Here is a 13,833-nt window from a genome sequence, read left to right on the forward strand (position 1 = left end):
GTTTGTTTCTCTGACTGATACAGAATGAGGCTTATAAACAGCAATGTGCTGGATTGTAAAAGCTGTCTTTAAAACATGTACAGTACATATGGGGAAAAAAAGAGACCATGGAGGATAAAAACATTTTGAGAGAAGAAACATGAATGAATGTGGCTAGAAAAATAATGCTACAGGTTTCACTTATTAATGTGGAAAGAACAAGGAAATAATATAATAAGGAAATATAATAAATGGTAGCATGTGTACATATGCAAAACTATGTTCTATCTAGGTGCATTTGCTGATAAGCTACACATTTTAATCTTACATCATTTTAATGTACGTTACTGAGATCTACACACTTAGGTAGTGACACATCTGGCAGTCTAGAAGTACCTTTTATTTTAAATTATTCTTCTAATGAAAAAATAGATTTTTATTCATTTTATTTTATTAACACTCTGTAGAATCCTTGTTCATATCCAACTCCTATTAGGTTATTTTTTTTCTTGACTAATGACTGAAGGTTAAATACACTTTTCAGTTGCTTTCAGAAAAATCTAGAGTAATTCAGGTCATTGTGAATGGCTGTATTTACATATGTCCCACATTGCTGGGACAGAGGCTTTAGGTGAGCCTTATGACTCGGGAGAAGAGAAAATTTGGTTTTGCTGTAACTATTAGTATAAGGTCAACACCAAGTCTTCCTAGTAGTGCTTATAGGTAGACAGGGATATGTCTGTCTGTGTCTTCTGTGCATGACTCAGTGCTTTTTGTCAAATTCACATGGCTAACTTTGGACACAAAAGTTGTCTGGATTTTTTTTTTTTTTTTTTGAAGGGGTCAGTACTGTGTTGTTACGAGAATTCAGGGGAGTTAAACACCAGATGCCTACCTTTTGGAAATGAAATTTGCAGATTTGGGTCACAGTAGACCTGAGACTGTGCTCTACTCTAACGCCTAAGTCTGTAACGGTGGGAAAGGGTTATCTTACCAAGCTACTCCAGATTCTCAGTGATGCAGTAGACCCAGAATGTGGATCAAACTATGGGCTTCAGGGTTATTTCTGAGTGCTTTAAAGAAGTTTTCTGACTCAGGAAATGATAAAATTATTTTTAACAATTAGCTATTTGTGTGAATTGTCTGTCATTTTTTTATGTCTGAGGTAAGTAACAATATTGTAAAGTTTTAAGTGTTTGCATGAGTGCAGTACGCATGTTCATTCTGTCTGTGAACAAGTGGCCAGTCATTATTATATAATGATTTTCTGTACCGTGTCTAATGCTTTGGCACTATTTTTATTATGTCTGTAGGGTTAGTATAAATGAAGTACTGCAACAAATTCTTCCGTTGTAACCTTGTCCAGATTTTCTTTTTTAAAAAGTGAGGGAATACTTAAAAATGCTACCAGGGGGAATTTTTCATTTTGCATAATGAAGTCCCTACATGAATCCTAAGTGGAAGGTGTTTTACTAAACTAATCTTAAAAATTAAAAGAATGTAAGCAACTTTCAGTTCCTTTAATGTGAAACATTAAGAAGGATGTATGAAGAAAAAAGAAAATCTTTATTTTAAGCTTGCTTTAACTTCTGATGTGTGTTAGGGACCTGTAATTTAGGCCTTAGTGAGGACAATTAAATCACTCACACCCTCACCAATGTCTAAACATAGCTAGAAAAAGTAAAATATTAGTTTTGTTATCTATACAGAGAATGCTAATGCCTATAATTGGTCATTGCCTGACCCTTGTATTTTTCTGTCCTGATAACGTTGTCAGCCTGGAAACTAATTCTGTGTTTTTTTGTGAAATCTTTCAGTGGTGTTATCAGGGAGAGTGCGTACCTTTTGGCACTTGGCCCCAGAGCATAGATGGGGGTTGGGGTCCGTGGTCAATATGGGGAGAGTGCAGCAGGACCTGCGGGGGAGGAGTCTCCTCATCTATAAGACACTGTGACAGTCCAGCGTAAGTAGCTAAAGTAAGCTGGAGCCAACAAAAAGACACATTTGGAAATTATTCAAAACTGTGGTTTCACATGTTATCTGTAAAAATGTTTTGCTAGTTTGCCAACATTTGTCTTCAAAATAGCAGACAGAAACACTTAAACAGAAGTTCAATAGACATACTTTTAACATTTTTAATATATCTTATGTACTGTAAAGATAGTTGGATTTATATTTAGCCTTAGATAGATTTATGCCTTAAGACATATTACCTTTATTCCTTGTCTAGGATTTAACTGTTGCCAGTTACTTATTAAAAAAACAACACTGTTTTTCCAAGATTTTGCATACAACTGTATATATAAACCATAGTTAGTAGTATTATGTTGCATACAATACATTTATATGCTGTCATGGCCGACACTTATTTGTGACTTCCCACTAACTCTTAAAACAATCCAGCAACATCTCTTTGCCACCACTCCCTGTTGGTCCATTTACTTTCTCTTAAGAGGGGCCAGCTTCTCCACTACAGCTTGATTTGTTGTGTGTATCTGTACTGTCCTGTCATCTGCTTTCTGATGTCCTGAGCACTGCTCCAGAGAAGATCTGTCAGGTAAGTGCGACTGTCTGTCACTAGTGCTTCTCAGATGAAGAATGCTTATTTATTTCCATTGTTGTTCTTTGCTGATTGAATCTGTTTTTTAATGTTCCTGCTTGCCCTGTTCTGGTTACATCATCACAGCTACAGGTCTTTGCAGAAAGATAGATCTGTTACTCTGTACTTTGTTCTTGTCATGCTATTTCCATCACCATTATTAGTTTTTAAGACCACTTTTACTTGAAAATGTTAAGCTTTTGTACTTCTCTCATAAAAATATATTCTGTGGCTTTTGTTACTCCTTTCTTATCTTCTCCTCTCTGTACTCTTAGATTCTTTGTTGCTTGTACCCGTGTTTTGCAAGCTAGGCTGTACATAAGTGTTTCACTGCTCTCTGCAAGACAGACAGCATAACATCACATAACTTTTCACCTTCTATCATTAGCAATAACTGTCAAATCTGACAAATAGCACTGCTTGCTGAATGGATTCAAAACCAAAAATTATCCATATGCATTGATAACACATCAGACTGTGTTACTGAAAGAATAATAGAATAAATTCATTAATGTTTTTTCACAGTACTATGTAAAATTGCTAGTATTTGTTTAGAGCACAAGTGATTTCCTAAGATTTCTTTTAACTACTTCTGTGACCATCTGTATGGGTTGGTATGTTCAAAGGTGGTTAAATTTTCGATGTTTAAGAGTACAGCAAGCAAATGCATTTGAAGGGTGGTATGTCTGCATGAGAAAAAAAATTTTCTTTGATTCAAGGATAGTGTTACTTGGTTAAATATCTGTAATGTGAAAAAAAGTATTGATTTTCTTTTTAGTTAATTAGAAATTATTTTATTTCTTGGTTATAAAACAAACACCACCTTTTCCTTTCTGCTTTCAAGTTATGAGCCAAAGAGCTGATGACTGATTAATCTTTCATTTAAGTCAACGTTAATTCATTATTTGACCTCTGTGGAAGCTGGATGTTCTTTAACAGTTTGGCAATTTAAGAGCTGATGTCTTATTCACACTAATAGAAACCTTCTTGCTCTGGAGTTTCCTCAGATTTACTACTGCTTAATTCAAATCAGAATCATATTCTTGAACTAGAAAATGCAGTCTTTGCTGGCCCCAATATTTAGCAGGCAATGTTTCTTCATTTGGTTATGTTTTCAAGTGTAATATGAGAAGATTTAAAAAAAAAAAAGTTGATCACAGGTTGTTTACACATTTCTCATTCTAGTTTTACAAAGCAAGCAAATAATTAAAACCAATGCCTTTTTAGTATGTTCAAAATATAATTAAACTGTATTGCTTGGGATCTGTGCAAACTAGATGAATGCTATATTAGCAATGATTTTCAAGTATCCTGTATTGTTTTGTATCTGTTCCAATCAAGTCAGTGGTAAAATTCTTATTAAATAAAATATTTTAAAATCTCACCTTAAAAATTCCACGTACTTTTATTTATATATCTTTTATTTATACTAATAATGCATTAGTATATCTCATGAACTTGTGTTTGTACTAATACATATACTAATACATAAAACATCTTTTTCCAGGCCTTCAGGTGGAGGCAAATATTGTCTTGGAGAAAGGAAGCGGTATCGCTCCTGTAATACTGATGTAAGTAAATTTTGTTCCCCTGTATACTTATAATCAGCTTGTCTGGTTTACATTTTAGCAGCAATGGATGAGTTTTTTCCCAGTTCAGAAAAAGTGTGAATTCTGCATTTTATTAGCAAACAGTCCTGTCGGGCACTTCTGTACTGCAAGCAGCCTCTGTGTTCTGCTAAAAGTAAGGATACCTGTCTCAATGTGATGCTCAGCTAGTGTCTTCACACTAAGGCTGGAGTGAGTTCAACTTGAGCATCCATGTTAAAGGTGAACAAGGAGCATTGCACATCAGAGCAGAGGTCTGCCTAGTCCAGTGTCTTGTCTCCTAGAGTGGCAAATAACAGGTGTTTAGGGAAAAATTATAAACTTGTGGCAGCCAAGGCATGATTTTTCCAGGTATACACCTTACGAGTTTCCAGAAGCTGGGGTCTAAAGATTTCTTGAGCTCCACATCATATCTGTACCACATTAACTGCCACAAATGGAAGTATCCTCCACTAATCTGCTTTTAAACCCTCTTACTCTTTTTATACCTTTATAACTTCCAGTGCTAATGTGTTACACAGTCCTCTTATACATTTTATGGAAATGTATTTCTTTTGGTGTGTTCTAAACCTGCTGTTTTGCCATCAGATATCCGCTGGTTCTTGTATTACCAGAACGATAATGCAGTTTTATTTTAGAGCTCATCAAATAATGAACTACACTGACAGGATGGGACAGAGTATAAATGTATAAAATCAAATTATGAACCGTAAGTACAAATTCAAGTTAAAAATTGAACCAGAAAAAAGTACACACCAATAAAGAATTTCACCAGTAACTTCTCAAGTCAGTAGCACTACAAACATAAACATGCTTTCATATTGTTTTAGCTTCAAATTCGTCTTAATTTTCTTATCTAAATCAAGAAAGTTGATAACAATGGGAGATTGTTTGCCTAAAGGTGTTGTTTCACCTGTTTATCTTTTGATATATTTCAGGAAAAAATATAGTAGTTAATATGCTAACTCCTTGAAGAAAACTTGGGTGTTTGATCATTACTAACATTAGTTCTGCAAACATGTCTGTGGAGGTTATTCTTATTATTAGAAAGTATTACAAATTTAAAAAAAAAATATTTCCAACTGCTAATCACAGCTGCTCTGTTCACACACCCAAGAAGTGCGTTAGGCCTGTTGGTGACTGTGTTGTAAGAGAACCTGAAGCTGAGCTGCTTGTCCAGTAAGAGCTGGACAAACTAAACTTTTCCAGTCAGACAACCTTCCAAATTACAGTGCACCATTCTGAAACTTCGACGATCTTTTTTTTTTTTTCTGTAGATGTGTATGTTTGTGCTGTCTGTCTTTGTTCAATTTTTATTTGAATGAATCCATTTTATCAGATGATATGCTGTAATTAATTTACCTTCCTCTTTATTTTCACTCAGACGGTCTTTTTGTAATTGGAAGACTTCATAAGCAAGAAATTATTTCATAGTTCCAGTTAACAAATGAAAACGTTGAGTAACACTGAGTGTGTTTCTTATAGTTGATAGGAAAATCATCTATGAATTCACCACCTTATGTTTCCTTATTGAAATCTACCTGTTGAAATCTGTCAGTCAACATTTAATAAATTTAATGTATGCTTTACTGAACTAGTACAAGTTTATTTCTATTTTTTTTCAGTTAGGATGTTGTGTACTGCTAAGCACCTTATGAAAATATAAGCATGTTCCATTATCCTTCTAATATAACCAAGATTTTTAGAAATTTTTAGTTGATAAAACCTATTCTTATGAAAAATACTGATTCATATTATTATTTCTCCTTCTTTCAAACCTGTATCAGTCAAGTCCCTGCCAGCTTTTCTGTTTATCTGGGATTGATGTCAGACAAATTGTAACCTAGAATAATCCTTCTCAACCTTTTCACATTAGGACTGTTTCAGTTTGTACACACAGTATAAGATTTGTTAAAAAAATCACATTGGCACACTGGAGCCCTCCTCCTTTAAATCTTTGAGGACTTGCAAGGTTATTGTTAGGCATGCTTATTTAAAATGTTTATCTCCAGTAGATAATATTTAGCATCTGCCACAGTAACTAGTGTACAAAAAAGCTTACATAATACGTAATCCTACACCATCACAAATATACAACAGTTTTTAATGCTTTTTTATTATTAACATTTGTGCTGTAGCTACCTAGTGATCCTGTTGAAATGTTGCTAGGATTTGGTTTATCTTGTATTTTATTTATTTTATTTCTTATTGCCAGATACATTTCAGACAGTTTTCTTCTTAGTTGGTATTGCTTCTCTTATTCTCTTATTTGTTTATTACTGAGAGGAAGCTTATAAGGTCATAGAAGGAACGTCTAGAAGCTGAGGACTCCATTCAGGCTATTTTCTGGCTCAAAGGCAAAAATAACTGTCATTAAACCATTCTTAACTGATAGTTAGGCAGCTGACCTGTTTTGAAATACCTCCAGTCTGGGAGATAACATTTGAATTCTTCAATATCCTTACAATCAGGACATTTCATGAAATATAGTGTATGCTTTCCCATTCTTTAAGACTCTAACTTATTCTTTGCCTAGTAAGAAGATAGCTGGTAATATTCTCTTTATGGGAGTCTTTCCTATGTTTGCAGACTTGTCTCATGTGTCACCTTAGTCTTCTTTACACTAGGCAGTCTCTGTGTTTAATAGCCTTTAGGATCCCAGTAGCACACATCTTGAGGCATGGTACCCAAACTTCAGCACAGGATTCTAGCTGAAGCCTGTCAGAGATAAATATAACTTCAAACTTCGTCTGTCGTTATAGTGATGGGATTCCATTTATTCATTTCCGTATTGTGTTAATTTTTCTTATAGGACTGAAAATATTTATTTAGTCTGTACTGATCCATGATGCCCAAATCCATTTCTTAAGAGCTACTGTTTAGGAAGTCATTCCTCAGCTTGTGCTTGCACAGTTGATACTCCTCAAGTGTAGTAATTCGCATCCATTGCTTTATATCAAACCAGTGCTCCAGTTTATCAAAATCTTAAAATTACAGTCCTCTATTCCAAAATGTTCATCTCCTACCTATACTCAGACTTCAATCAATAATTTAAACAAGAGATTGGAAAGGAAACTTCGCATTTAACTGTCTAGGTTATAAAAACAAATCTTGAACAATTGCAGACTTGGACCAGGCAATTTGGAATTGCCATTCTTACAGTTTGACTGTGAATCCTTTGAGCATATTTTTGGAGTATGGTTTTCCAGTGCATAAACACACTGGTACTTACAGAATTTTACATTTTACTGCCTTAATCATTTTGATGATTGTAGTCTATTTCTTTTACAGTAATATTTTAGGGTTCTACATAACTAAGAATTGCTGAGACTAGTAGATACTGTTTCGAGATTTATGATAGTCCTTACTACTTGACTTTTTTAATGGAATGGTATGTTTGATTAATGTAAGCATTAAGAACATGCAAACCTGTCATTGTTTTTACGAAAAATGTGTTGTTTGTACATCTTTTATGTTGAAGTTCATTCAGTGTCAACATTCATTGCCCATCTGTAATTTTCAACATAGCACTCCCTAAAGCTCCTACTATTCATAAACAAAAAAAACCTCATTTTGACTTCATTTTTCTTTCAGAGATTAGTTAGTTCTATTGCCTTTCTTTTGACCAGTTTAATTCTTGGGAAACACTGCACACACTCCTACTAGGCTTCTCATAAGATACTTCCAAAGCCATATATGACTTCTTAATTCAAAAGGCATCTCCTAATGGAAACACTTAGATCAGCAGAAAAGAATATTAGGTAATGAGGTATGGAAACAAAAGGGTGGTAGAAAGAACACACTCATCAGAAACTTATTTTCTATTACCTACCACACTATAACAAAAATACATGTATTTTTCCAGCCAAAGTATTTTTAGTTTTAAAAAAATACAAAATTCTAATAAAATTGAAAGGCACATAATTACTCAGTTAAAGCAACGCATTGTCTAATTTAGTATATGTATGGGATGTGAAGTTTAATGTGATATACATCTAAAATTGTAAAAGTCTCGTTTTTTTATATATGATAAACATATTTTGCTTGTAAGTTTTGTGAATGGCTTATCTATATAAAAGTATGTGTGTATACATACATTGAAAAAATTCTTGTTCTTCAGTCTTTTAATAAGACCGTGGGCAAATGGTTTTTGTTGGTTCCTTCCATTATGCATACATTTGCAGATACTGTTTCTTGCTTTTGTAATTTTAATATTTTCAAACCTATTTTTTCTGGAATGCATTCATGCATATCTTGAGTTTTAGCTGTCACCCTTCTGGCTAAGTTTCTCATATTCTGAGAGGTGTAGTATAGCTGTCTGTTAATAGGAAACATAATGAGTTCAGTTACTGAACTCTGCCCGTCTTTAAGCTCCAAGGTAAACAGATTTTTGTGAGATAAAATGTTTGATGTCATGTCAGTGTTGGTTCAGTGATTTGTTAACACTCTTTCATTGTTTTATTTTTGCTTCAGTCTTAACAATTTTTATGTTCTCGTTAAAGTCAATGCTTTTTAAAACTCAGAATTTTAATTGTTTCATCATCTTCTTGGGACCTTCTTTAGACCTAATTTTAAGTTCTTACACATTTGTTATATTCCTATCCTGTGATTTGCAGTCTCCTAAAAGAGCATTTGGAAACACAAGCAGCCTGTGCTTGACAAGAGTTATCTGTGTACTGTAACTGCATGAAAAAAAATTAAATCTCTTGCTCTATAAAGAGAAGAAGTTATTGCACATTTACTTTGGGAAAAGAGTATGTTTTTGGCAAAAGCGTGGTCTAGACAAGATGGCCCAGCACCCTGTCCAGCCAGGTCTTGAAAGTGTCCATTGTTGGGGAGTCCACCACTTCCCTGGAGAGATTATTCCAATGGCTGATCGTTTTCATTATGAAAAATTCTCCTCTTGTGTCCAGTAGGAATCTCCCCAGGAGTAAGTTGTACCCATTACCCTTGTCTTTTCCATGTGAGTCCCTGCAAAAAGGGAGTCTCCGTCTTCTTTGTAGTGACTCTTTAAATAGTGAAACATAGTGATGATGTCTCCCCTAAGCCTTCTTTTCTCAAGGATGAACAAACCCAATTCTCTCAGCCTTTCCTTATATGACAATCATTTGATCATGTTTGTGGCCCTTCTGTGGAGTGTCTCTGGCCTGTTCACTTATTTTTTGTATGTCAGGGACCAGAACTCAACACAGTATTCCAACTGTGGCCTGACAAGTGCTGAGTAGAGTGAGATAATGACTTCTTTATCTCTGCTGGGTGTTGCCCTTGTTGACGTAACCCGGCATACTGTTGGCTTTCTTTGCCACAGCAGCACACCGTTCACTCGTGTTGAGCTTGTTGTCCACCAGGACCCCAGGTCCCTTTCCAGAGAGCTGCTCTCCAGCCAGGTAGATCCTAGTCTGAGCTGCACTCCTGGATTATGTTTTCCCAGGTGCAAGACCTTACACTTGTCCTTGTTGAAATTCATAAGGTTCATAAGGTTCTTGTTAGCCCGCTCTTCCAGCCTATCCAGGTCTTCCTGCAGGGTGGCTGTCCCTTCGAAGTGTCCACTTCCCCGCTCAGTTTGGTATCATCAGCAGACTTCATCAGGGTACACTTGATCCCATCATCCAGATCACTTAGAAGATATTAAACAGCACTGGGCCCAAGATCGATCCCTGAGGTACCCCACTTGTGACAGGTTGCCAGTTTGAGAAGGAGCTGTTTCCCACCACCCTCCGGGTACGGCCTGTCAGCCAGTTCCCCACCCACTGCACAGACCACTTGGCTAGACCATAACGCATCAGTTTCTCTAGGAGGAAGGAGGCTGTGGGGAACTGTACCAAAAGCCTTGGAGAAATCCAGGGAGACAATGCCCACAGCTCACCCCACATCAACCGAGCAGGTTACTTGGTCATAGGTGATCAGGTTTGTCAAGCATGATTTTGAATGCATTTCTTGAGGTCATAGCGTCTAGTTTTACTTTCTCTCAGTTACTGGTGAGATACTAAAAAAGATAAGAAAATTATGCAAGAACAAAAACTATGTTTCAGATTGCAGAATGTTGCAGATTATAGTTATTGTTTGCTAACTGCAGTCTTCAGAAGGACTGCCTGAAAGTGTTACTGAATCCACTTGTAAGCTGGATTCAAACTAATGATTTGGACAAAGAGCAAGATCCTGAGATGAGGGCTAGCATATGTCCGTATTCACTGAGAGGACTTAGCCACCAAAATGGAAACTTACTTTATTGCAGAGATCACCAAATCTGCCTAGGGACTGATGGATTTTCATTTTTAGAGCCAAAGACACCATGTTATGTAAAAGTTTTGATGCGTTAGTATATTTGTGAAATTAATTTAACAGTACTTGCAGTATAGGAAACCAGGATTTAATCTGCAGGGCTACCAAAATCAGATAAAATATAAACAGAGCAGGAACATTGTATGAGGGGCTTTGCACCCACAGTTCCTTTAGCTGCCCCAAGGTATTCCCAGCCTTGTCTGCTGTTCTTGTCAGCAGCGAGCTTGAAGACTATGCATACTTGTGTGTGGCTATTCTGTCTGACTGCCAGAGCTGTGTTCAAGAAGAAAAGATGATACAGTGAATTTAGCAGTTTAAATTGTGACAAAACCTGAACTGATACTTAATAGTGTAAAAGAAAGATTTTGCTTCTCTCACAAGGGGACCTGTGGACATCACCTTGTACAGCCCATGCAGCTCAAACCTGAAACAGGTTGCCCAGGACTGTGTTCACATGGCTTTTGAATATCTCCAAGGAGGGAGATTTCACTACCACTTTGGGCAACCTGTACAAATGCTCAGTCACCCTCACAGTAAAATGTTTTGTGATGTTCAGGAGGAACCTGTGTTTCCATCTGTGCCCATTGCTTCTGGTCCCATCACTGGGCACTGCTGGAAAGAGCCTGACTCCATCCTCTTTACACCCTCCTTCCAAATATTTGTACATATCTATTAAGAGAACACACACCCCCACCCCCCACACCCCCCCATGAGCCTTCTCTTCTCCTGGCTGAACAGTCCCAGCTCTCTCAGCCTTTCCTCATATGAAAGATGCTCCAGGCCCCTCGTGGCTTTTTGTTGGACTCTCTCCACTATGTCTCTTGTGCTGAGGAGCCCAGAACTGAAGATAGTATTGCAGGTGTGACCTCACCAGTGCTGAGTAGAGAGTAAGGGTCACCTCCCTGGACTTGCTGTTTGACATTCCTTTGCGGCCCATGATGCCATTATTAGCCTTCTTTGTCACAAGAACACATGGCTTTTTATCCACTAGAGCCCCTGGGGCCTTTTCTGCAAAGCTCCTTTCCAGCTGGTTGACCCCCAGCATGTGTTGGGGCGTGGGGTTGTTCCTCCTCAGGTGCAGGACTTTGCACTTCTTGTTGAACTTCATAAGGTTCCTGTGGACTCATTTTTCAAGCCTTTCAACGTCTGTCTGGATGGCAGCACAACTCTCTGACGTATCAACCACTCCTCCCTGCTTTGTGTTACCAGCAAACTTGTTGAGGGTATACTCTTACTCATTATCCAGCTTGATTATAAAGTGATATTGCCTCAAAATACCTCCAAGATTACCATCAAAGAAGAGTAGTAAGACTTCATGTCAAGGATCAGATTGTGAGCATTTTTTCAGGAGTATAAATGTGGTCATCCTGATCCTTCTTTACTAATCTTCATATTTGAGTGTTTTGTACTAGTATAACTATTTAGGAAAAGGATTTCACCAGGGGGGATGATTTAATTAACTTGTAAAGGGAACTTGGTGCAGTTAAAATACCAGCCATGTAAATTAGTACTTAAGCAAGTTGGACTGAAGTGAGTTCAGTGACCAGTATCAGAGAGATTTGGACTCAGGCTTTGAGATGAGTAAAGACTGATCCTTCTACTACTTGGAGAGCATGATGCAAAGAGGCAAATTTAATTTGTGTTATTATTTTTAAAAGTTTCTAGAATTCTTACTATTTTATTTATATAGTTATTTTTTATGTTTACTGTTACCATCTGAAGGATTATTGAGCTAAAGTAGTTAAACTACCTTTTTTTTCCCACCAGTAGATGTATTATTTTTAAAAATGTATTTTTAATCAAAAGGAGATAGTGGAGTGATTTATAGAGAAACAGTAAAATTGAAATACTGTCTGATGTCCACTAATTTATATCACATCATCTTCAAAACTAGAGAAAAATTTTCTAGTTTCTGAACCATATTGCAGTGGGCTGACTGTTATAAGTGCTTGATTAATCTATACTGAGAATCATAATTATTATGTTAATATTTGCATTGAGCAGTACATTTTTACCATCGTGTTTATAGAGACTCTTTGACTTGAATGCATTTCAGATTCCTGAACAGTGCTAACTGGCTTAGATACATAGGAAGACAAGCAAAACTGCCATAAAATGGACTCCTCTGTTGCTTGTAAAATAGTAATATTTATTAACACCTCTGATTTCTGTCAAACAAATTATTTTCTCTTCTGGTTTAAAATGATTTTAATCCTTATTTCAAATACTTTATCTGATGAAACTTGCAATTTCAGCAGGTACTTAAACACTGATAACTATGTTTAATATGCTATCTAAATTCTGGGTGTGTTCAAGGTTAATTGTAATTAGTATGTTGAACCTGCTGATGAAAAATGTGAGAAATAGCAAAGATTCTTTCTCCTATAGTTCTTTCTGAGATGAGTTTCACTTACACCTACCCTTATTCCAAGTAAAAATGATTCTTCATAGATTTGTGATTGGTCATGCAAAGAAATAAAAATTTAAATGAAAGTTTTTATTTCTTCATGCTTGGTGACTGAGCCAGACATGATATCTATTCTCATTCTCACCCTAAACACAGTGCTTTTGTCAAGGCTATGAGTAAGCAGAGATGATACAGCTCTCTAGAACGTTTTTGATTTTTTTTCTTGATGTTTTAATAACATATCTCAGTACAGATGCTTAGTACAGTATAACTGAACCTACAGCTCTTACCATATTTATTTTTAAAAAATGTTTTCAGCTGTTTCTAATGTGTATTTATAAGGAGGTAGCTGATGGATTGATTATTAAACATAGTTTGATGTGGTTCTGATTGTCCAATTTTATGGAAACTGTTACGTAACACTTACCTTTGTTTAAATTACTTCTGTTACTTCGTGTCAGCCTAAGATTTTTGCAAAACAGGCACTTTAACTGTAACAATAAATCAAGTTTCAGAATCAGAGCCACAAGATAAAGCAGGGAACCACCTCCTAGTCTGTTGCATGATTATGTCTGCAATGTAAGCATATAAGCATTTCCTTTTATACTGCTGTTTGGAAGAAATTAACCTTTTCTTGTCTTTATTATTTTAGCCATGTCCTTCGGGGGCCCGTGATTTTCGAGAAAAACAATGTGCGGATTTTGACAATATGCCTTTCCGGGGAAAGTATTATAACTGGAAACCCTACACTGGAGGTAATGTGAAGTCTTCAGAATTATATACATGTTATATAAAGAGTGATGTTTGTAAACAGAATGTTTTTATTAAAATATAATGAGCTTATGTTGCTAAGCTTGTACATTTTGTCAGATGCTGAAAATGTTGCAGAAGAGACATCTCTGTTCTGGTAGAGCTTTGTTTTACTCTGAAGGGGAGGGAACACTGGAACACTGTTGTAG

The 13,833-nt window shown here is 36.2% G+C and overlaps 1 protein-coding gene across 3 annotated transcripts in view; it reads left to right on the top strand.

Annotated features, from left to right (window-relative positions):
* ADAMTS6 (ADAM metallopeptidase with thrombospondin type 1 motif 6) overlaps positions 1-13,833 on the top strand; it is a 150,793-nt gene that overhangs the window by 96,061 nt on the left and 40,899 nt on the right. For all 3 annotated transcript variants that reach the window (XR_003400093.1, XM_026865742.1, XM_026865743.1), the window contains exons 12-14: positions 1,797-1,942; positions 4,086-4,149; positions 13,527-13,629. Coding sequence is in view for 2 of the 3 variants with exons in the window: in XM_026865742.1 (XP_026721543.1) it covers positions 1,797-1,942; positions 4,086-4,149; positions 13,527-13,629 (313 nt within the window). In the remaining variant the exon portion in view is untranslated. The remainder of the gene's footprint in view (positions 1-1,796; positions 1,943-4,085; positions 4,150-13,526; positions 13,630-13,833) is intronic.

The sequence above is a fragment of the Athene cunicularia genome (genome assembly GCF_003259725.1).
Source record: "Athene cunicularia isolate RWA chromosome Z unlocalized genomic scaffold, athCun1 chrZ_part1, whole genome shotgun sequence".
NCBI lineage: Eukaryota > Metazoa > Chordata > Aves > Strigiformes > Strigidae > Athene > Athene cunicularia.